Source organism: Ctenocephalides felis, unplaced genomic scaffold (genome assembly GCF_003426905.1).
Source record: "Ctenocephalides felis isolate EL2017-DRISC unplaced genomic scaffold, ASM342690v1 CF-g0.4_SCAFFOLD_00845, whole genome shotgun sequence".
In the NCBI taxonomy this organism is placed as follows: Eukaryota; Metazoa; Arthropoda; class Insecta; order Siphonaptera; family Pulicidae; genus Ctenocephalides; species Ctenocephalides felis.
In genome coordinates, this window is record NW_020536999.1 from 56,416,944 (window position 1) to 56,440,375 (window position 23,432).

General features: G+C 29.8%; 2 protein-coding genes across 2 annotated transcripts; one reads left to right on the top strand and one right to left on the bottom strand.

Annotated features, from left to right (window-relative positions):
• The first annotated feature begins 2,178 nt into the window (after positions 1-2,178).
• LOC113376026 (serine-enriched protein-like) lies at positions 2,179-8,711 on the top strand. Its single transcript, XM_026615959.1, has 7 exons — positions 2,179-2,348; positions 4,406-4,541; positions 5,127-5,165; positions 7,282-7,399; positions 7,711-7,868; positions 7,938-8,252; positions 8,529-8,711. Exons 1-7 carry the CDS (start codon positions 2,182-2,184, stop codon positions 8,709-8,711), a joined length of 1,116 nt encoding a protein of 371 aa, XP_026471744.1. The 5' UTR covers positions 2,179-2,181.
• On the bottom strand, positions 5,094-23,432 carry LOC113375977 (tyrosine-protein phosphatase non-receptor type 4-like). The gene is given in 17 exon segments (XM_026615918.1): positions 5,094-5,197; positions 12,397-12,610; positions 13,539-14,162; positions 14,916-15,268; positions 15,427-15,714; positions 15,975-16,257; positions 20,002-20,134; positions 20,212-20,428; positions 20,673-20,853; positions 20,931-21,002; positions 21,004-21,084; positions 21,379-21,587; positions 21,659-21,800; positions 22,267-22,359; positions 22,423-22,527; positions 22,809-22,971; positions 23,148-23,432. Coding segments are annotated over 15 exon segments (3,000 nt in total). The 5' UTR covers positions 22,956-22,971; positions 23,148-23,432; the 3' UTR covers positions 5,094-5,197; positions 12,397-12,538.

Sequence of the window (23,432 nt, forward strand, 5' to 3'; positions counted from 1 at the left end):
TAATAACCTATGGATTTCAGTTTTTTCGTTTATTATATTTCAACAGCAATCTAAACTAAGTGTTCTATAAGTTGTTGTTCTGACGTACATTTTAATCTAGATATATTGCACTCAAAAGTGCAACCCAGTGGTCAACCACTCTTATTCTTTGTGTTAATTTATGTTATTGTTATGTATATCTAATATTTTTATCGCATATATTTCTTATATGCAGCTATAGCCTCGAAAGGCGATTTCTACTAGAAATTGTATTTATCATTTATCATTAAAATCATGCTGCCTGATATCGGATTTGGTCAAACCATCAAACCCCGAACTAATTGGTGCCGGCCCACGTCCGAACCTATTACGCCACCAATAAATTTCAATTAATTCAACGTTGTAGATAATGAAACACTATTTAATAAAATTAATAGAATCTGAATATTTTTGAATATTTTCTACTATATTTGTAACTTTCCGAAGATAATAATTTATTTAATGTGTCTAAAAATTCAATTATAAAATTTCATGCTTTCTGATTTTTATTATTTTAAAATTTATTTATCATGATAATTATTTCTTAATTGGCGATCATAAGTATACTTATATATACATATATATATGTATATATAATGAGAGTATTTTTTGAGCAAAAAATGTATTTTATAAAATATATTAATTCTCAAAATGTTTTAAATTATAAATATTATATTACTTACTTATGATCGCAGATTAAGAAAAAAATGATCATGATAGATAAATTTTATAATTAAAATTTCAGACACATTTTTGGAAATTTAATACCATCCATGAATATCCAACCTACAGGTTTAATACATTTTTTTCAAAAATATATATAAATATTAAGAATATATTAAGATAATTATATCAAGATAACAATATTATTATTATTAATATATTAAGATGTCTATAGTCAACTAGACGTTTTATATAATTAGTCGCTATTAATCTATTATAGTATTTAGGGTTGACGTAAACTGGATATTAATCCAGCATTTTTGAATTTCGTAAGATAATTATTTATTCAATGTGCCTAAAACTTAAATTGCAGGAAATTTCAATCTGTTTGTGTTTTCTCTTATTCTAAACTTGGAGAGCGAGAAAAACTGTGAATTGATCTCAAAAATATATAAAAGCTTGTAAATTATGTTGGGCATTATTTTAAGTAATTGGTGGTTATTTATAATTAATACATTTTTTGAAAAAAATATTGTTATCGTTATCGATGGAATATTAGGTTGAAATGAGTTCTATTAGAAATCCAGTTAGAACGATCGTTCTCTCATTTGGAAGAAAATTATTGACACGTTCTCAAAACATCTTTTTGCAAAAATCTACTTTCATCGATCGGTGCTTGTATTCAATATTTTTCACTATTCTGATAAAATATTAGGGGTATGATAAAAACAATCTGTAATTCTAATAGGAATCCAATCCAAGTTCTATTAAAAAGCCAATTAGATCATTGATTATAAGTTATGATCGATGATCTAATTGGATTCACAAAAGAACTTGGATTGGATTCCTACTAGAATTACAGATTGTTTTTATCATACCCCTAATATTCTATCAGAATTTATAACATAAGAACATTATAATAATATAAGTGACACGTTCTTGAATTTTATCTTCACATCTCGTTAAGTCTTTAAAAGAAAAGTTTGTGATTTTTCATTGATATTTATTGACACATCCTATAATTTGCGAGAGAGCCAGTCGTGGCGTAATCGGTAAGGACCTGGACCAGCACAAACTACTCCCAGGTTTCCAAGTTCGCTCGATATCATGCTGCATATGATATTAAATTTCCATTTGAGATTATAGATATCAAATATAATCTCGAATGAAAATCGCCTTTTCTGGGCATTGGACTATCACAGACAAGAGCACACTATTCGATATGCCTCGAATATATAGTACATAGTTCTGCTAAGTAGGGTGTTGAAGCACTGTGTTGCTCTGTCATAGAAAAATAATAAATTAGAAATGTAAGTCAGCAATCACAGCTCAAAGAGCACATAGTTCTTATCATCTTAATTTTTTTACAGTATCAGAAGAAGGAAACCCGGCTGATTTAAATCTCGAGATCAGCTTATCTCAGCGGCCCATATGCCAGAGGCCCCGACGCACTTCCCCGCCCCGCTCCTACCCGTCCCCGCGCTCGGCCACGGCGCCACGATGGCCGACGCGGAGCCCGACCTCAGCACCTTCGAGAACAAGAGCGGCCTCGCCGAAGACATGAAGTTCCTAGCATCCATGCCCGAACTTTGCGACGTCACCTTCCTGGTGGGAGAGACCAGGGAACCAGTGTGCGCGGTTAAGGCAGTACTAGCTGCCAGAAGCAGGTGAGATAGCAGAAATATATTCGAGCTTATACACGATTTTGGAACTCCATCAGGCAATTAACTGACTTTGACGGCATTTGCATAAATTTGTTTCAACGATTGGTTCCTAATATTGAGGGCTCTGTAATGTGTCGGGATTTTCTTTCACTTGATCGCGAAATATGTTGCTCACAAAGAACCAGATCTATTTTTGGCTATTGATATATTGAATTGTTTACTAACATAACGTTAATCCTGAGTAGATTCACTATAGAAGTGTGTTCGGCTAAGAATAGTTTTCTAAAGTCTATATAAAATTATAGTCTTTTAAAGTTTGTATTAATAGTTCAGTCATTATAGTAAGTTCACCTCGGAATTTGAGATGCCCAGCTGTAAGTCTGTAATACTTGTATATTGACATTTCAAAGTTGGCTAAAAAACAACATATGATACATAGATAAACAAGTATAATATGATATATGGTGTACGTACCATATGTAGGTTTTGAGACAACTTTTAAATGTCAATATACAAGTATTTACAGACTTACAGCTGGGTACCTAGAATTCTGAGATTCTTACCTAATTTAGCTTAAATGACTTTAGACTATAATGTATATTTTGTACAAAAGAGTATTTAATCCAAGATTGAGACTTTGGCATTAATAACCTATGATCAGTAACGCAAAACATTAATGAATAATTGCTGATTGTTACTAATACTAATTGTTATTAACGTAATGCAACGTTCATCAGTCCATTTTCGTACTTGGCAAATCTCAAATATAAATCAAGATAACAAGATAATAAGCAAAATATAGTGGCTATTCACTTTGTTTTTCTAATTCCAGAAACATTTCTAATATTACGTTAAAGACTTCATTGCAAATCGCATTTCACACATGGGGACCGCATAAAAAATCGTCAATTTTGCATGGGTTAAAAAAAGAAAGATTATGCTAATTTAAAATAAGGCTGTACCAAATTTAATGTGTCTGATGATTGTCGAATGAACTGATGAATTTTAGTGTAAACCATGTCCATCATTGTATAATCGGTCCAGTTAATACATATCGGTGATATGCTAATTTAAAATAAGGCTGTGCCAAATTTAATGTGTCTGATGATTGTCGAATGAACTGATGAATTTTAGTGTAAACCTTGTCCATCATTGTATAATCGGCCCATGTGGTGTCCTGTAATGTAGTTACGTTGTGGACACGCGGTCTTCAACGTGTTAAACATAAGTTAAACATAAAGATTATAATTGTTATGTTTAAATTATGTTTATGTTTAACACAGGCCAACAAAGAAAATGGTGCAAACGAGTTTAATGCTGTTTTTAAATATATTTGGGGCGCTGATTTCAAAAATGACATTGGTTTTTTTCTATGAGCTTTAGTTTTCAAGATATGATATGTATGATATATAAGGAATGAAAGTACAAAATAGTAATACAATTCACAATGTTATTTTAATGAGATATCTCGTACATACAAACTTACAAGATCCATTCGGCCTTAGTTGGGACATTAGTTGACACTGTGAAAAGTTCTTTTCCGTGACGACCTAGAATGGACCTGGTTTCGGCAACTTTTTTCCAAGTTCCAGACTAGAGTTGATACAAAAAAATGGTTTGCAGATTTGAAATCAGCGCAAAAAATACTATAAGAATCAGCTCTAACATTTGATGCACCAAACAAAACAAAATGTTTTGTAGGCCTGTGTTATTCATCCCAATCGTCACAAAAGTATGGCTATTGATTGATTTTAGCTTTAAAGTTACTCAAATGTGATAAATACGTAGTTGAACCGTCCATAACTTAGGCACTACTTTTAGCAATAAATGCTAAAATAAATTAATTTTGTTAGACAATACAATATCCGGATTGAGAAGCCATAAAAAATTAGATTAGTTTTAATATTTTATTTAATTTTAATATTAGCAAATTGCGCCAGAGATCAATAATTATTGCGGTCAATATTTCAAATATTGAGACGTAGATAAAAACTAAGATAATTGCTTCTAAATTATATTATTACTTGCCTGTTATTATTTCCTACATATTCTTTCACTAGAGTTTTCCACAAACTATTATACCAAGCACCTAGTCCACAAAGAAAGAAGGAACCTGCTCCCAAAGAAAACAAGCTAAGGTTGTTCCTCAAAAGATCTTCTGAGCCATTGTTGAATCTCCAAAATGCTGCACAACAAGTAAGTTCAAAATAGTTAAAAAAATGCATAACATTCAAACCTACAAAAATATAATAAACTGATAATATATAATAATAATAATTATATAGAAATGAAAAAATGCTTTGTTTTGTAAATAAATTCCAAATCCTGCTTGCTTTGTATATAAATGCCCCTGAACAATTTAAGAATGGATATGCTTAAGTAGTTGCTAACCATAATAGATAAAATGATTTTATAGTGATTAAAAAGTGCTCGAGCTTAAAAAGTGAATGCAGGATAATAACTACATAATATAGTATACTTGCGGGTATACATGTGATTTTATAAAACAGACAAGGAAATTTACAAAAAAATTATATGAATTCCTTTTTTTAAATTTCGCTCATAGTCAATACATTGCTGATTGTTTTAATAAGATTTTGTTCCAGCTATATGTAACTTACTTCATAAAATTTAGCCAGAAAATAAAAAAATAATAAATTTATATTTTAAATATCTTTGTGTACAAATGATGTTTAAAATATCAATGTACTTGCCCTAATGCTATGTTGATATGTAATTGTTGCAATCCTTTTGTCGTAATTATATGTAACTGGTCCGCAGCGCACACCGTACACCCAACAATTGGCCCCCATACCCGAGGTAAGACACCCTGATATTCACTCCTACAAAAACTTAAAAACACAGCTTAATCAATCACCAAATTGCGCTTGAATTGGACAATCGAAGTTGAACCAACAAAAGGAAAAACCAACATTGGAAAATTTAATTTTGCTATGAATTTGGTTGAGATACTTCGATTATTCAATGACTTTTATGCTGGAATTTTTCATATAACTGGAATGAGGTGGCATCTATGTATTTCCTTTCTTTAGCAAATTCGTTAAAACAATTTCATTTATTATTTTTAATTTTAATATCAAATTAATCCAGAACTTTCGTTACACCTTTTTTTGTTATCTTCTCTATTTTATGTATTTTTAGTGTTTGCATAAAAACTGTAGAACATTTACTATGGACAACCATGTTTTCCATATGTTCATCTGTAGAAATAATCTTACTTTGAAAAGGTAGCAGCATAGAATTTGAGATTGTAAAGTACCTATGCATAAATCGTCAATTTGATAGTGGCTTGTCTAGAAACAAAATTTTTCAAAAAAAAAAAAAAAAAATAGTATTGAAGAGATGTGGGCTGCAGTTGCTTTAATTTATAAAACATAACAAAAATTATATTTATAAACTAAATGTAATATAAAATTGTTTTTAGTTGTTAGCTTCACATGACATGAAATATAAAAAAATTGTTTTAAAATGATTTTAAAATTTTGGCACCGTTGAATTGCCATATATATGCAATAGAGATGGGTAACTCGCTGCGGAGTTATCACTCCGATACAACTCTTCTCTCGGAGTGAATCCGAATGGAGTTGTCTCACAGGATTTGTCATATCCGACTTCCCTAAACTGTTACTAAATCTGTTAACATGTTCAGATGTTTGCTTAAGTTTTTTTACTAATACAAAAATTTGGGCCGAAAGAAGTGGTCTTTTTCTCGTCTCACAGCCAGTTTTAGGACTTTCCAGGTTATATACCTGGAATATATAGATTTGTTCTTATTTTATTATAAAGTTCACTGCATTATTTTCATATAAAAATAAACATATTCAAAGAATTCTAAAATTGATTTTGATTCCCAAGTTTTTTGACAATTTGAAATTTGTATGCATATTGAAATGCATAAAATAGTAATTATTATAATAAAATGAACAAAAATGTTTGAACTATTTGTAAACTATTTGGAAAATCTTAATAAATCCTTAGATATGTTAACAACACACTAGAGAAAACATTTGTGTCAAATATTATGTTTCAAAGTTGTCGGAGTTGTGGAGTTGTTAAGTGGATATAACTCCTCTCTGAAGCGGAGTCAAAACCTATCCGATCCGGCTTCGGATATGATAAGCCCATCTCTAATATGCATACACGAAAACGTACTTTATACAAAAAAAAGGTAAAAATTCAATTTTCGGAGTCTACTCTCAGTTCTGGTGATCTTATTCTACATCTACTACATTGTAACAGCAAATACTATACAATTCGTGCAATCACCAAAAGCTTATCGCAATCGGTAGATCGTATTATGCGGGATAGAGGCAATATGTTCCAATGTGCAGGGAGAGTCCTAAATTGGCTTATTATGCACAAAATTGTGATAAAAATGATCGTATTAACGAGGTTCTACTGTAGTTATATTAGTTGTTGTCTGATTTAACAGTTACCCACACTCTATCTATATTTTATAAATATATGCAATTACTAATACTGTGGAATTTAAAGCAAAATCCGATATAATTAATTAAACGATAACAATCAAACCAATACAATGAATATCAACTGTAATAGATATAAAGATTCGTATTCGGTTCATATTTTTGTTTCCATTCCAATTGTTTATGCTAGAAAATGATATCGAATTTGGATTTGTTTGATATTGTGAGTTATGTCGTTGACATGTCTCGTCTTTCGTTGTTTGTATTACATTCTTGCAATCTAAACATATTAGACGTCTTTGTATTAAAATTTGTTTTCTTTTGCTTGAAATTGTTGTTAGCCTTTCTGTAACCATCTACACCGCATGCAATTGCATGATACCACAGAAAATCATACCACCACTAACTTGTTATTTTGAAGCACCTTTTCAAATCTATTTAATTTGAAATAAGAACTTGAAATAGCAAAAATGATTTTGTTTTTGCAGCCATCTTCCCAACAGCATCAGACTCTTATTATCGAAGAATTTGAACCTGATGTGTTTCGTCAGCTTATTGAGTACATACATACAGGGTGTGTCACCTTGCAGCCCAGGACATTGTTAGGTAAAAACTTCTCTTGGTCCATTAAAAAAAACTTATTATAAATTAAGTCAGTCAAACTCCATCGCTTGAACGCCAATACCAAACTTTGCAATAAATAAAAATAATTTTCTAAAAGTATTTAGTAGTAACCAAAAACTGAATTATTTCTATAATAGAAATATAGAATATATTCAGAAGTGTAAAATAAATATTTAAATTTTTGATTTTTTCCTCTAAATCTTCACATTATTTGTTATCAACACTTTATCAATTATCTAATACAATGGACTATTTACAATTTAAAGATTCATGATTTATAATTTCTATAATAGGAGTAATGAATGCTGCTGATTATTATGGACTAGAAGAATTGCGCAAGGCCTGTGCTGGATTCGTGCAATGTTGTATAAATGTAGACACTGTTTGCGCTCTTTTAGCATCAGCTGAGCGATACATTCAATATAAATGTACTAAGTCACTTGTTCAGAAGGTACTAATATATCATAGGATTTAATTAATACTTTATCATATTATCTATTCAATATTCGTTTTCTACTAGGTTTTAGAGTTTGTGGATGAACATGGAAATGATGTACTCAATCTTGGCTCTTTTACACTTCTTCCCCAACACGTGGTCCGCCTAATCCTGGCAAGAGAAGAAAACACTGCAGATGAGTTTACCAAATTCCAAGCAGCGTTGATGTGGGGCAAGAAGTATTGTGATACTAATCAAAGTACACCTCTGAAAGATGTCATTGGTAATTTCTTGGAGTATATTCAATTTCACAAAATTCCGGCTAATGTGTTGATGCGCGAAGTGTATCCATTAGGATTGGTGCCCTACTCAATAATCATGAATGCGTTGGCTTATCAGGTGCGTGGCAGAAAGATCTATACGACTTTCAATTTTGCTTTAGTTTTTATACTTATTACACTTTTGACATGGCCTCTCTGTTTATAATTTAAAAAGTTTGCTATCACACAAGTATCACTTCAAGTCTCACTTTAAAACAGTTGATTTTTTTAATATTTAAATATTCTTTTTGTCTTATCTTGATTTTACGATAATTTTGGAGCAATGTGAGCTTGTAAATATAAATATGTATGTATCATAAGATGACAGTGGTACCGCACGCTGGTATTGTTGCAGGCAGACCCAGCAAGTGTCGACCCCGCGAAGTTGTCCCCGAACGCCATCCGAATAAAGCGTGCAGCTCAAGGCCGCTCCATGTCTGTGCAGAGCAGCGTGGATCCCTTGGGTTCCAACACCACCATCAGCTCAAGCGGTTCCAGCGAACTGCCATCCAGCGACGGAAAGCATTCGTCCAACTAACATTCGCTTAACCCCCCTTCCTCATCTCCTCACCCGCTTAACCAACAACCGATTGACCAAAGTCCCAGCGAGAATCTTTTTCCATTTGTCAATATGAAATCCAGGCAGAACTCGCTCGCTGCCGAACGCACACCTACTGAGCCTTTGTTTCCATTCGTAAGATTAAAGTCTCCTACGGACGGTAATATACCGACTGCGAGTTCTCAGCGTTTATTGCCTTTTCCCGTAGACACTAATGAAGACACTACTGTCCCCAGCAGACGATCATCTTTGCATTCACCTAGGCATTCACCCAGGCATTCTCCGCGACATTCGCCTAGACACACCCCAAGACATTCGCCCATAGAAGAAAGTAGTAAAGAGTTGACGGATAAATTTGCTGATGCGTTTACGCGATCTACACCTGCTGCGTGTTCGCCACTGGTACGGCAATCAACGTTGGCATCCGCCCCGCCGCGGACTGGTTCCGATGCAGGACGGCAAGCGGTATTGGGTAAACAATGCTCCGAAGCTATTGGACATAGCAGAAGAGATTCAGACGTCGATCTATTGACGCCAGAGCCGAGACACATAGTGCAATCACGACCTACGTCAAGTCTCCGGAAATTTTCAACGGATACAATAAGCCATTCGCGTAGAGGGTCTGATGAAGTTGCGCTTCTAACTCCTGAGCCAAGATACATGACCTCATCTCGTGCTAGTTCATACACTGGAAGTTCTCGGAGATGTTCCGAAGACGTAGAACCATTGACACCTGAACCCAGACCGATAACTCCAAGGCTTGGTTCCAATATTTGGCGTCCACGTAGATCATCTGAAGAATGCGATAGTTCTGTATATGAGCATAGACCTCTTACTCCAACTATAAGCAATTTACGTTCTGGGAGTATAATGGCTGATAAATTAAGAAGGTGTTCAGATGATGTGGATAACCTTACACCAGAACGAAGGCGAGCCGCCTCTGCATCGCCGAAGCACACGTTTACTTTTAAAATAGTGCTTAAAAAAGTGGAGAGCAATCCTGAGATACAGAGAAGTAAAAAAACTAAAAGAAAAAAAAGTCTTAGATTTGGAAAATCAGTATAGAAATAATTTTGAGCAAAAAAAGAAGAGAACTGCCATCAAAATATTAAGAATATAGTAACATCAAACAAAAATGGGCTAATAAATGATATCCAAATGTCACCAGCATTCCTTTATGAAACTTTTATTTTTTGATAAAAGTAACATAATTTTATAAGAATTATTTTGTAATTTGACTTAATATCGCCGTAAAAAATGGATATTGTATTTTCCTCTGACCCTTATCTGTTACTATATCTCTACTTTAAAAAAGTACCTTGTAGCTTGCCTTTTGAAATCATTAAGTGTCACCACCTAAGTATTAAATATTTGTAGAATTCCATATCATGAATAAAAACCGACCATGTGTTACTGTTAACCTCGATTGTATAAAGTGATTTTCCTTGCATGTGATAACTGTTTGATATTTATGTATAAATGTATCGTGTGCAAAGAAACTTTGCAATAATAGAAGAAAGAATTATAGGATAACAAATATTGAGCAAATATTAAACTCAATCTCTTTGATGTGTAATTGTGAATCAATAAATGTTACATGACCAGCCTTACACAATAATCTCCGAAAGCACTTTGTGTCAACAGTTGATATTGTACATGTGTGATTGAATCTCCAATTGTATGATCATTTTCTTGAAATATAACATTGTTATCAAAACCTACCCACATGTATTAATTAGTTAGTTATATCAATGTTCTATATAACTGTTCTATATAAATTTAATCATAAATTTTTATAATTTATATAACACATTTCATTCTAATTCGTGTTCTAAAAATCTATTTTATTTAACGTCCACGTCAACGGTGATCAGTACGGAACATTATGTTTAATTAATTTCTATAATAAAAACATTTTTTATAGGTCTATAATATTTTACAATGTTAATTAATCTCTATTTAGATAGAATAGCTAAGTTTAACTAGCTAAACGACCCGGCAGATCGTTACCAAGTCAGCATGATTAGCAACTGATATCTTTCAAAATTTATAAAAACTTACAAAATCCGTCAGGATTTTATCACTAATTTTCGAATTATAAAGAAACGGTTCGGCTTGACTTGAAACATTGATGCATAAAATTAGCAAATTGGATTTTTTGGAAATCGCTGAGGCTGTTATAGTAACTGAAAATAATAAAACATATCAGTTCTCATTTACATCAATTATATTGTGATACAAACATTTACAAAGATTTCATATAATTTTATAAAACATCTTCATTAATAATTACTTTTATAAAATATTTAACACTGAGTGTTTTAAGTAAATAAGACTAGATAATTAAATCAGTGGTTTTAGTATATGCAGATCAAGAGAGTTGATCATTACAATTACATCAAAATAATTATAACAGTTGCCTTTAATTGAAATGTATATCTAACATTCAATTTTTAATTAATTGCGAAATTATTCTAATTAAGCAAATATATAACGGTATAAATTTTTTAATAAATTTACGTCATATATTTAAAACCACTTTCATTTATAATACAGGCACATTTAGTGGTCGGTTGGGTTAACATTTTCATAAATCTCATGATTTATTTAAATAGGCTCGGAGAAATTGTTTTGAGAATATACTACCATATTTGTGATCATCTAATCGTTATATTAATAATGTAAGATCATAATGAGACTTCTTAAAAAAATGCAGGTATTATAATCGCGATTGACTGGCATTACAGTCATTGAATCAATCAATCTTTATATAATTCATTTAGAAACGCTTTTGAACATTTAGCTACATATGGCCAGATATTTGTTACAATAAAATATTCATAGAGTGAACGACTACCTCAACATGCTTTGTACCAGTTCAAGTATCTATTTTCATTCTATTTTATAAACTATATATGAACATGGCAACTTTGTTTTAAAGTTTGAAAGACTTTAAAATGGTATGAAATATTTCTACTTCAAATTAGAAGTAGACAGTAATAATCACTTAAGACATTCACAAATCGTTATATTTAATTGCTATTCTAGATTATGATGTAAAATTGATTCACAAAAAGCATGAAAATGCATTATTATAATCAGACCGTTTATTTAATTAAATATAGATATTTTTCACCCAATATTTGACATCGTAAGCAACTCTTGATATTATTAATAAAAAAAATCCTGCTGAAAGGTGAAAATGTCCCTAGTTTCGGCGTATTTTATATTCTATAGAACCAAAAATCCTGTGATAGCAACTGTATTCTACGTCTATGATAATAAACTTAATTTATTATAATACATGTATATATTATAATAAATATTTCATAGAAAATATTATGAAATGCTACTTGTTTTTATGTTTAAGCCAGTTACAATGTTAGTATTACTATCAGAATATTACATACTAAGTAACAATTCAAAATAACGTTATTGTTACTAGATTGTGAAAACTTAATACACAAATCTAAAACCATAATACTAATAAAAACGTTCCAAGTTTCGAATTAGATAAATTCATTATCTAACATCATTATAGATAATCTCAGATCGAAAACATTATATAAATCAGCCAATCATATTGTAGCTTTGTACTAATTTCCTACAAGCTCACTATAATATAAATGTATGCTACAATAAGTATAGAAATACTAATACTTACTCTTATAAATATTGCTGACTTTATTGATCTGCAAATTAACATGAATGTGTGATTCTAATTACATTTCATTATGTATGATGGAACCATCCTAAAATTGCATAATAGTTCAGCCAGTCATTATAACTTATATAAAAGTTATAAACTATTTTGTTATGCTCGCCACTCTTTGTCGATATGCAGTGTAAATGCTTTCACAAACAAAGTGATATTGACTCTGTAAATAAAATGATAAGGATTATATATATATTTCATATATCTTGTAAAATGTTATATTGGGCAAATTTTGAATAATTTTTGGAAACAAGAAGTTATGTATCAAACAGTTATTTTTTCTACATATTTTGAGCTACTTAGAATATTTGAAAAATGTTAAAGATAATATTGGTTATATATTTTTTGTATATTTTGTAACTGTTCATGTTATATGGCACAAATTTTAAGAAATTTTAGGGAATAATATTTTATACAGATAATAGGGTTTATTTTTTTCAAAAACTGTTTTTTTAGGAGAAAATTATATGATTCAGAAACCGTTTTTGTAGTTATGTGTATAAATAACACATAAAAATTGAAGAAAACAAATGTAGCTAAAGGTACCAGACTGATAAAAACACTTACAAATCGATAGCCTTCATTTGATTATTAGAGGTGTATTTACACCCTTATATGTAAAAATTAGGTATTATCAGCAAATAATTAATTGTTTTTAAAGTTATTTAATTCTGGTCGATTATTTTTTGTTTTACTAAATTGCATGAAAAATTATTAGCAATAAAATTGAATAGTGAATAATTTCAGTTAAAAACTACTTTTAATAACTCAAAATATTCTGGTAAAATTTATGGTTCGAATTATTCGAGCAAAAATTTTTTTTATAAAATGATATATTTTTAATTATATATTATATTTCGAGCCGCTCAGAATATTTAATGAACGATGGATCATTTAAATTGATGTTTTAATCAATTACATCTAAATATTCAAGGATTTACTTAAAATTACATTAAAAAAAGTATCTAATTGTAAAATATATGATTACTATTATATGAGAATCTATTGATTAAATTTATAAAAATATGTTGAACTGAAACATATAATTTGTAGATGTTTAATGCTTTTTTGATGCAAATTTTTACACTTACAGCATTTTGAATCATCATAGCTCTTTGATCACGCATGGCCTGCACAATATCCAGAGGATATATAGGTTCATCGTTTTGCATCAGGCACAAAGCTGTATCCATCAATATCAACACACCAGTCCGACCTATTCCTGCTGAACAGTGCACAATAATCGGATTCTGGTCCTCACCTGACATAATTTTTTCTAGATCTGATTGTTTAAGAGATTCATCAGATGACACTTCAGTGGTATCGCCTAAAGAAATTTCACTTAAGTTAGCTATGGGCGCTGGTATCACTTGGTCAATTTGAGGGCAATCAGTCATCGTTGGTGGGGCAGATGCCCTTTTTGGCGAGAACAATGTTTTTGAAGCTTCCGTTTTGCTTACAGATCCATTGGATATGGTAGATTTGTTGCTTGAAATGCTCTTGTTACTTTTGGCAGGAGAATTGACTTTCGATCCGAAAGGAGTACTAATCATAGATCGAGGACGAAGCGGAAGATCGTCCGCGATGTCTGTGTGCAGACTTCGTGCTAAGCGCACTCGTTCGGTAAAACATAGGAACATGTTAGGGTCAGAAGGGACCCCATGATCAGGCCATGCTAAATATTGTAAATGTTGAATCACACGTCGAATGCCAGTCTGCAAAATATATTCCAAGAGTTAATGGATTAATCTTTTAAGTTTAATTAAAATAAATTACATCAATATTATAATTAAACTTTAAATATAATATTTCATTTCAACAACATTGAAATATATTAAGAAACATTTTATTACAGTGATCAGAATTACATAGTCTTTATGAGCCGGGTTTGCTATCGACATTCAAACCTAATATTTTTCTCAAGAGGGAAAACCAGCAGTGAACCAGTCTTTTTTTGTGTAGACAATATATAGTAGATTGACTTGCAAGAATTGGAACAATCCTCAGGAAAGGTGATTTTGGTAGGACTTGATTATATGAGATCTTTATTTTATAAATTGATATTATGAGATATTTATTTTATATTATATATAGATTTGACCAGGTTTGGGATGGAACCCGAAACTAGTTTGTGATCTTATCCATTATATTCTAACAGGCTCCATTAAGCAGGAAATAAATTTTATTTATTTATTATAAATTATTTAACAAGAGCATTATGTTCATATGGTCTCATTGTTTGAATAAATATATTTAAATAAATATAGAACAAAAACTTGAAAATATAAACCCAAACCCAACTTTATGTTAATAGTTAATAAGGTGTTATACATTATTTTGTGTGGCAATTTGTACCATAATAATTATAGAAAATTTGCACAAAAACAATTATATGCTAGTTTTTTAAAAATACTTTATATAATGAAGCAATAATGAACTGCTACACCATATACTTTAATTGACCTCACCTTATTATTAATCAGCAATAATTCCCTAAATACAAAACTTCCAGTATTATCAGCCTTTTCTTTTTCACATAGAACGGTTAGATTAGCAGAAACATTTAAAGTATCTCCTTTTGTTGGCCAATATTGATGACATTTAACTCTACCCCTCTCGGTAACTGTTGTTAACATAACAATCAATCTGCTTTCTGATTGCAAAACCATATGCCAAAAGTCAGCAACGGTATTTGATAGTGGCCCTTGTGTTGCGATATACCTATTTATAATACCAGTTCCTGATATTTCCATATTTACATAATTTGCATTTATGTAATTTCCACCTTCATAATTATTTAAAATTACTCTTGTGCAATCATCTAAAAGAGGGATATACATTTGGGTTAAAATCAATAGTAATAGTAAATCAAATTTTTAATTTACATTTCATAGATAGAAAAAATAATTGTAATACCATTATTATGAATACGATAAACTTGATATAATACATTATAAGAAATTATATATTTAAACTTACATGGTGCTATGTCCCTGTATCTGTTCTTCGAAACATTTTGTACCTTCTTAGCTTCAGCCATAGATAAATCTGGATTCTTTCTATATAACTGTTCATATTGAGAAATAAGCGCTCCTGATGCTAAACCATCACACAAAAGCATCATAGACTGGCATAGAGGGCTGACATTAAAATCAGGATCGTACAAATTATCACATGGCAGTGTGAGATTACTAGAATCCATATCCGTGGCCATTCTATCTGGCACATATTGATACAGTGGTTCCTCTTCATAAACATTAACTAAAACTAAATGATAAAATGCACAACATTTAATCATCAAACTCAGGATTATTAAATTTTAAATTAAATTATTTGTCATTGAAAAGTAGAACAAAGGAATTTTAAGGTTACTTGGTTTAAAAAATTAAAATTTTAAATTATGAATTGTACATTAAGTTTCTTGAAAAAGAAAAAAGTACTAGCAATTTATTCAAGATCAGAATGAGTTAATTAAAAATTAATAATGGTATTGGTGTTGGTAAATTAATATAGTATTATCAACTTACTATTAGGCTTAACAGTTAAAACCAATTCTCCAGTCTTGGATTCTCTGGAAGATCTGATAAGACTAACGACTTCTTCATGAGGGATTTTACTGACGTCCCGGCCGTTAATTTTGATTACCTGATCACCTTCGTTCAATTTGGGTGTACATCTATAAGCTGGTGTATTTGGAGCAACTCGAGATACTAATATTGGCAGTCCCAAATCTGATCCACCTTTTACATTGAAACCGAAACGTCCTTGGTCGTCAGCAGTTAAATGTATCGACACAGTTCCTTCATCCGACTAAAAAAAAACGATAATTTAAATAATAAAATTCTGTCTTCAGTTTTAGTCTTAATTTTTTTATAAGATTTTACAAAAATTTACAAGACTACATATTTGATTTGGTCTATAAGGTTTATTATATCAGATATTTTTAATCAGAAATTAAAACAAAGTTAGTGTTTAAATAAACGTCGTTAAAAAAAAATCCGAATATATCAAAGCTCTATATAAAATCAAACCGTTATCAGTTACATAAATAAAAAACATTTAGATCTATATTTACATAAATAACATTTAGATATATATTTTCAAGTGAAAACTGGTATTAATCGTCATGCTGAACGAGAAGGAAAAAAATCTGAAACATATGGCTGGAAGACAAAAGCGCTTACCAATGAGTCACGGACGGTTTATTTTGATACGGTATATGGATCACTTTACATTAGAAATTATTTTGTTATCTTATCAGTTAAATTTAAAGTATGCTAAGATATTTTATAACGTTTTCCACTCATTTCAAAAATGTTAACACAACACGTATTACACTATTACATTTACACTGTTACATTATGTATATATACATATATAATAGTTTGTTTATCTAGTTAACTAATATTATTAATGATTTTATGTTTATGAATTAATTGCTCGTTTTTTAACTTAATTTTTCACATGTAATTATATGAACGTTTCGGAGTTTTGGGATATTACCTTTTTCAGGAACTGTTAAAATAGATGATTAAAAAATGGTTGTTTTATACACAATTATAAATTAATAATTACTTAAATGTTGAAAGAATCAATTTTTAATCTTAGACAGTTTAATGTTAACACGTTTGAAATAAAAACAACCACTAATTAAAAAGTAATATATTCACTGAAAAGATATACGTTTATATTGAAAGACTAATAATTCTGAAGTGATTACCAAAGTGTATAGATTGTGTGTTAATGCGTTGTTATTGTGTTAAGGAAGTTATATGAATCTTATGTGTGATTATAAAGATAATTATCTTTACTAAGATTGATAATGTCTGTAAAATTGTAGAGAAGAAATAATGAAGATTTATTTCGGGTATAATGTGTGTTTTATAAGGACACTTTTCATCTAACTTCTACAATTTTATATATAGATTTACGTTCATTAAAGTTCAGAAAAATAAAATCGTAAACAGGTAAAAGTAAAAACATGTGTCTAGTGATTTGAAACAAAAACTATAGAAGTTAGGAATAAAAAAATTAACAAGTTCCATATATTAAGAGTCCATATTCAATTTTCAACGAGTCTTTCAAAGTTTCGAGCACTTGTCCAATTTCTATTTATCTACACAGTTATTATATACGAATAATTATGCTGAGAATAATAAGTTGTAATTTTTTAGGTTTTGTAAATTTGTGTTGTTTTGACTTTTGTTCACCAAAATACCTTTACCTGCATCAGAACTCGCTGTTCTTGTGTGCATTTTTTGTTTTTAATATCGTAATATTAATAACTTCATAATATATATTATTAAATATGATTGATTTAAGTATTTTTTGGATTATATATTCATTTAAACCACGCTTTATTAACTTACATAATGGAAATAAGTTTAAAATTGTAATTAATATTAATTGTGAATAAAATGTATATTGACATGTTTTAAAATTCCCTTTGCAAAAATATGTTATTAAATAGAAAAACTAAGTCATGTTTAAAAAAATATTCAAGACCCAGTTTGACTCTTGCCTAGTGAGTAAACACAGAAACTATTTTAAAAAAAAGCACAAGACTCACACACAAAATATATTTAATGCTTTTTTTTGTAAATTATTATTAACTTTAAATAAGGTAAGACAAATGAGAAACCTATCAAATGAATAACACCTCAATAACAATCAATTCTAATTTCGTTAGTCAGGTCCATCGCATTGCTTCGAAGAAAGTCCATATGCAAAGTTTGTAACATTGTATTTTCGACTACCATAAAAGTATTGTTACGCAGCGCGTGATACGACTGCCAAAACAACGCAACTATTCAAATGCGATATGTAGCAATCGTTTGAATATTTTTAATCGATCGATTGAACGCAACTGAAGACAATCGGATCGAATCTGGCCTCGTGCACTGAAGGTTTTTTTTTGATAATTTGTAATAGTTATTTATAGTTTATTCTAATCCATATTAGTTAGTATAGTTAGTATAGTCGGCGCTTAGCAGATGCATAATGCCCTTAATTTTTTCTTACAATTTTTTTATAAATTATATTACGAAACTAGTGGCTATTTTATTTCGCGATTTAATTTTGAGATTTTTTTAAAAATTTATTTCAAAGCGAAGCGCTTCGTAACTGTTTTAGAGACGAAATATAGTATAGCACATAAGCGCCGCGTTACAGTCTAACGGTTAAACATTATAAATCTTGGTATGGAACCCATAGAAATGTAAGCAAAAAGTGTACTTATTATTAAAATCTCTATAAAATATCTGATAATTTGATGTGCATATGTCTAATGATCATGCCAATGGCACTTTTTTCAAACTTTCTTTTATTGAATAAAAACTAAAACCGCTGGACCTCCTTTCACAAAAATTCAATCAATTCTTCAGTCTATCAATACAAATTATATTTTTTTAATTGTATTGCCATTTTTGGTACGTTTGCCCTATAGCTTCGAAACGGCTGAAATTGCCTTCGCCAAAAACTAATAAGCAGGTCTCCATGTCAATACGAATCAAATTCTTTATGAATCATTCAAATCAGTTGATCTGTGCTTTCGAAATCATAGACGAAAAACTGTAACCAAACATACTACATACTCACACAAACACTTACAAATTACTTTCAGATAGATCCATTTTTGTAATATATGCGTAATATGTGTAATAAAATAATGAGTATAAATATTTTATACAATATGTATTTGTAATGATATTAAAAAATTTCCGATATGTGTGAATAATCTATTTAATCCTATCATTTTTGAATCATGTAAGATTTGAGACTCAGCAACCTTTAACATGAAAAAAATAAATAACAGGTTATTTCAAAGATAAAGCTCATGCATTTAACTGAAATCTAATTAATCCGATTCACATTGATATCTCACGAATAGACTTGTAATATCAGTTATTGTATTCATTATTTTGCAAGAACACCGAGCCCAGACTCTTAGAGCATACACAGTCTGGGCCAAAATACTGAATCAAGTTGAAGAATCCAGAAACTGTTGCAAAGATATCAGTTGTAAATTGTGCTGAATCTGTATGATAATGGAGTTTGTAGTTTTAACACACATCCTACAATATTATAGGGCTACAAAAAGCGGTTTAATTATAGAGATTTATTAGATTTTGAAACAATACACCACCCTCTTAGGCTAAAAATTTTGAATTCTCCAACTCGGTTCAGCATTTTGGGCAAAAACGCGGATTACATATTACATACTTGCATATTATAAAAAGCAGTTACATGGGGTCCTATTGAGTTTCATCAAATGGTTTTTAAATGTTTGAAATCACTTCAACCATTTTTGATAAAATCTATACAAAATGTTCAATTTTGACTTACATACACACACACAAACACATACTTTTTGTAAAATTTGGTGGCAAACAATTCAGAATCATTTGAAAAATCTATAAAACATAAAATTAAAAAAATATATAAAAAGAATATTTTAGTTTATTTGGTGAACAACTCGTTTTCTAGCAATGCAATTTTTTCGATCATAAAGAAAACATTACAGTACACAAAAAATAAAAACTCTTTTCTAAGTACCTGAGGTATTGGCGAATGAGTATCACTGTAAGGCGGAGTATCATAAACTGCACTATCACTATTTATTTTACTGTCCACATCTTCATCTACATATCCTATGGGCACTAAAGTCTTTGGCACAAATCCCCCTTCACTGAAACAGAAAAATTCAATGTCAATTTTGAATATATTTAAAAAAAATAAGAGTTTCTTCTCTTGTTATATACTTACTCATCACTATAATTTTCCCAAGCCTTTCTCGGCTGTTGGGCCTTTGTGGTTGCCGTAACTTTGTTATCGTGAGATCTAGGTGACTTCACAGAAAGTGGAGGAGCAGTAGTCAAATCCAGAATGTGACCGGGTTTTTCTGCAATTATTCTTCGACTTGGAGAGCGCACAAAGACCCTACTAGGTTTAGATTCAAGGGCAGGCTTCTGATGAGTACATCCTATAAAAAGAATTAATATTGAACTAATTATAGAAGGTATATTACTATATGAATAAATTATATGAACTCCACATTCATAATGCTTGTTAGTAATAAATAACTTTAGAATATAGAATTACATTACCAATGATAAAATCAAATAAAAAATATTAAAATTGGGCTTTATATCTAATATTGCTATCTGACACAAAGTTTCAATTCAAATGTTATCAAATTTTATTATAAAATAAAACTAGTATTTCACCTGAGTAGTTATATTTACTTCCAAATCTCAAGGAAAGTCCAAAACCAAAGTTAAGCCGCCCCCTGTGCTGTGGTGTGTGCAGTCTGAAGAAAGTGTGATGTTCAACACAGCTCTTCCATAATATTTTGGATCTTCTATAACACGGTAGTGTGAAACCCAACAGAGTATCGTAAGACTCCGACTGAAAATTGAAAATAATATAAACATGTGTATGGAAGACAAGTTGCAAGTTTATTAGTATAGATAATTATAACTTACCACTTCTCTCCGAAGTTGTAAAAAAAAGTTTTTTCTCTTGAATGAGACTTTCATTATTTTCGACCATGAAAAATGTGTTTACTCTAATATTATTTTGTATCACAACAAGACCTATTGCAGTCACTCCTAAAACTATGTCTTTGCCAGATGAATCCTTTGCAAAAAAAAAAAAATATGCATAAAAAAAAAATTCATAGAATTATATCATGTCTAAAATTAAACATATTTTTCATTAACAAATGAAAAGCAATTAAATAGTAATAAAAACATTGACAATGTAACAATTTTACTAATGCATGTTTTAAAGATTAAAAAATTGCTTAAGAAATGAATTGGTTGCATTTGAGTAAATAATGATCAATCAATTGAAATATTTTTGGATTAATTATGCAGAAAAATGTTGTATATGCATATTCTGAAATAATTATTTAGAATTAAATCAAATTACCACTGCCTTATGAAGTTCAACACCATACAAATCCAGTCTTTTAGCATGTTCTAGATAATTAAGTTCAGCTTCCATTGGCAGTTGTCCTCTATGTAATTTATGTAATTCACAAATTTTTCTCTCATCCTCTGTGGTTTGATTCGTTAACAAATGAAATGTTGATAAATAACCTGTTTGATGTTCCGACGGATTGTAGTCTCCTAATTCAGCTGAAATATAAAATAATTATTAATTTATATGATTTCTTAACTTTTTTTTAAATTTAATTTTATTAATATACCTTGAACTGTGTAACTGGCTAATAAACAAGCCATATTATGTGAAACAGGTAATTTTTGGGAAAGAATATCTTTTCGTACTTGTAGATATAGTTGATATCTTGTGAATTCGTCCAATAATTGACTGGGATCCGTTACATAAAACTGAAAAACATTATAAATAAACTTAGAATGTTTTGTTAACAAAACATTATTTTAGTTATACAAATGAATTGAAAATTCTAATCAAATATGATTAAAATTAAATCATAATTTTCTACAACAGCTAAATAAAAAGCAGTAGTACTGAATAATTGGTATGAACTTAACTATGCACTTTTATATTATTCAAATTATTACAGAATTGCCAGATAAATCATAAGAAATACCTATTGTTATCTATCTGTTCACCTGAAATATACACTCCTCTCAACTAATGGTCTAAAATATGAAATGATGTATGAAATGATTAACTTTATTTACAATATAGAATACTTTATTTAAATATTTTAAAATAATTTAAATTAATAAAAATTTAAAAATATATTATAAACTTAATTAATTTAAATTTATTTCACAGCCAATAACATCAAAAACCATACAAATATTAACAATAGATACTTTTGCCTACCTTAACTTTGAAATATAAAACAGGTGGTGTAGAAGCTCTATCAGTATGTTCAAATAATTGCTTTTTGATTGACTTGTGATGATCAACCCATCTCTAAAAAATATATTTATTAACACAATTCAATTAAAACAAAATATATTAGACATTTGTACTAACCACTATTTCTTTTTGATCTATAAACTGTAAGCCAAAATATTCTTTTTCTGTCAATTCCAAATGTGTGTAAACCTTTTCCAATAAGACTGAACCTTTGCATTTTTTCTAAAAATGATAACAAACATTTTTAGAAATAATTTAATACATATACTCCATCATGAAAAATCAATATAGATAGATGAAACAAAGTTCTTGCATACAAGAAACGTGCTTTCTCAATAAAAATGTCAACGTACAATTTTACATTATAATTTTTTAATAAGTTAAAGCAATTAAATAAGCTACATTGAAGAACTTATTACTAGGAGTAAGTAAGACATGTTTTATTTATTGCTATGCATGATATATTATGAATATACATAATACGAAATCAATTTTTATTTCACCTCTACAGTAAAACATTTTTGCGTCTCGTCCAAAAGTACCACAGTTAGATTTGTGGTACGTCTGGAATTCGTTTTTCCACTCTGAGCCAGCTCTGCACCTCTTACAGAATAAGTAGCACCTTGGACGGAACGCACACTTTCAAGCATAGTAAGGACTAGCCATCTAAGAAATAATAAAATATATATTACAGTATTATATTATCAAAGCAACAAAGTGTCTATGATGTTTCTTCATGATTATAACATTATAAATAAAAATTATGACAAATATTCTAAGCAAAAGCAAGAGCACACAAAATGTTATATTATATCTGATGAATAATTAAAATCAACACTCACTTGCAATATAACGTATTTCTATAATATTCTGTTATGGCACATCTACATGTTACTCAAACTACAATGTAAATTAATATTATAGCTGCAATTTATGTTTCACCTTATAACCACTACTTGTTTGATCAAATCTAACTTATATAATATTTTCCTTACGAAAGCTTTGCAATATTACATAATAGCCGCAATGTTTTAGTTTCATTATTTTTTGTTTAAACTTGCAAAAACTGTCATAAATTAGAATATAAAAATAAGAATTATACAAAAGTGCTACAGCGACCACGCATA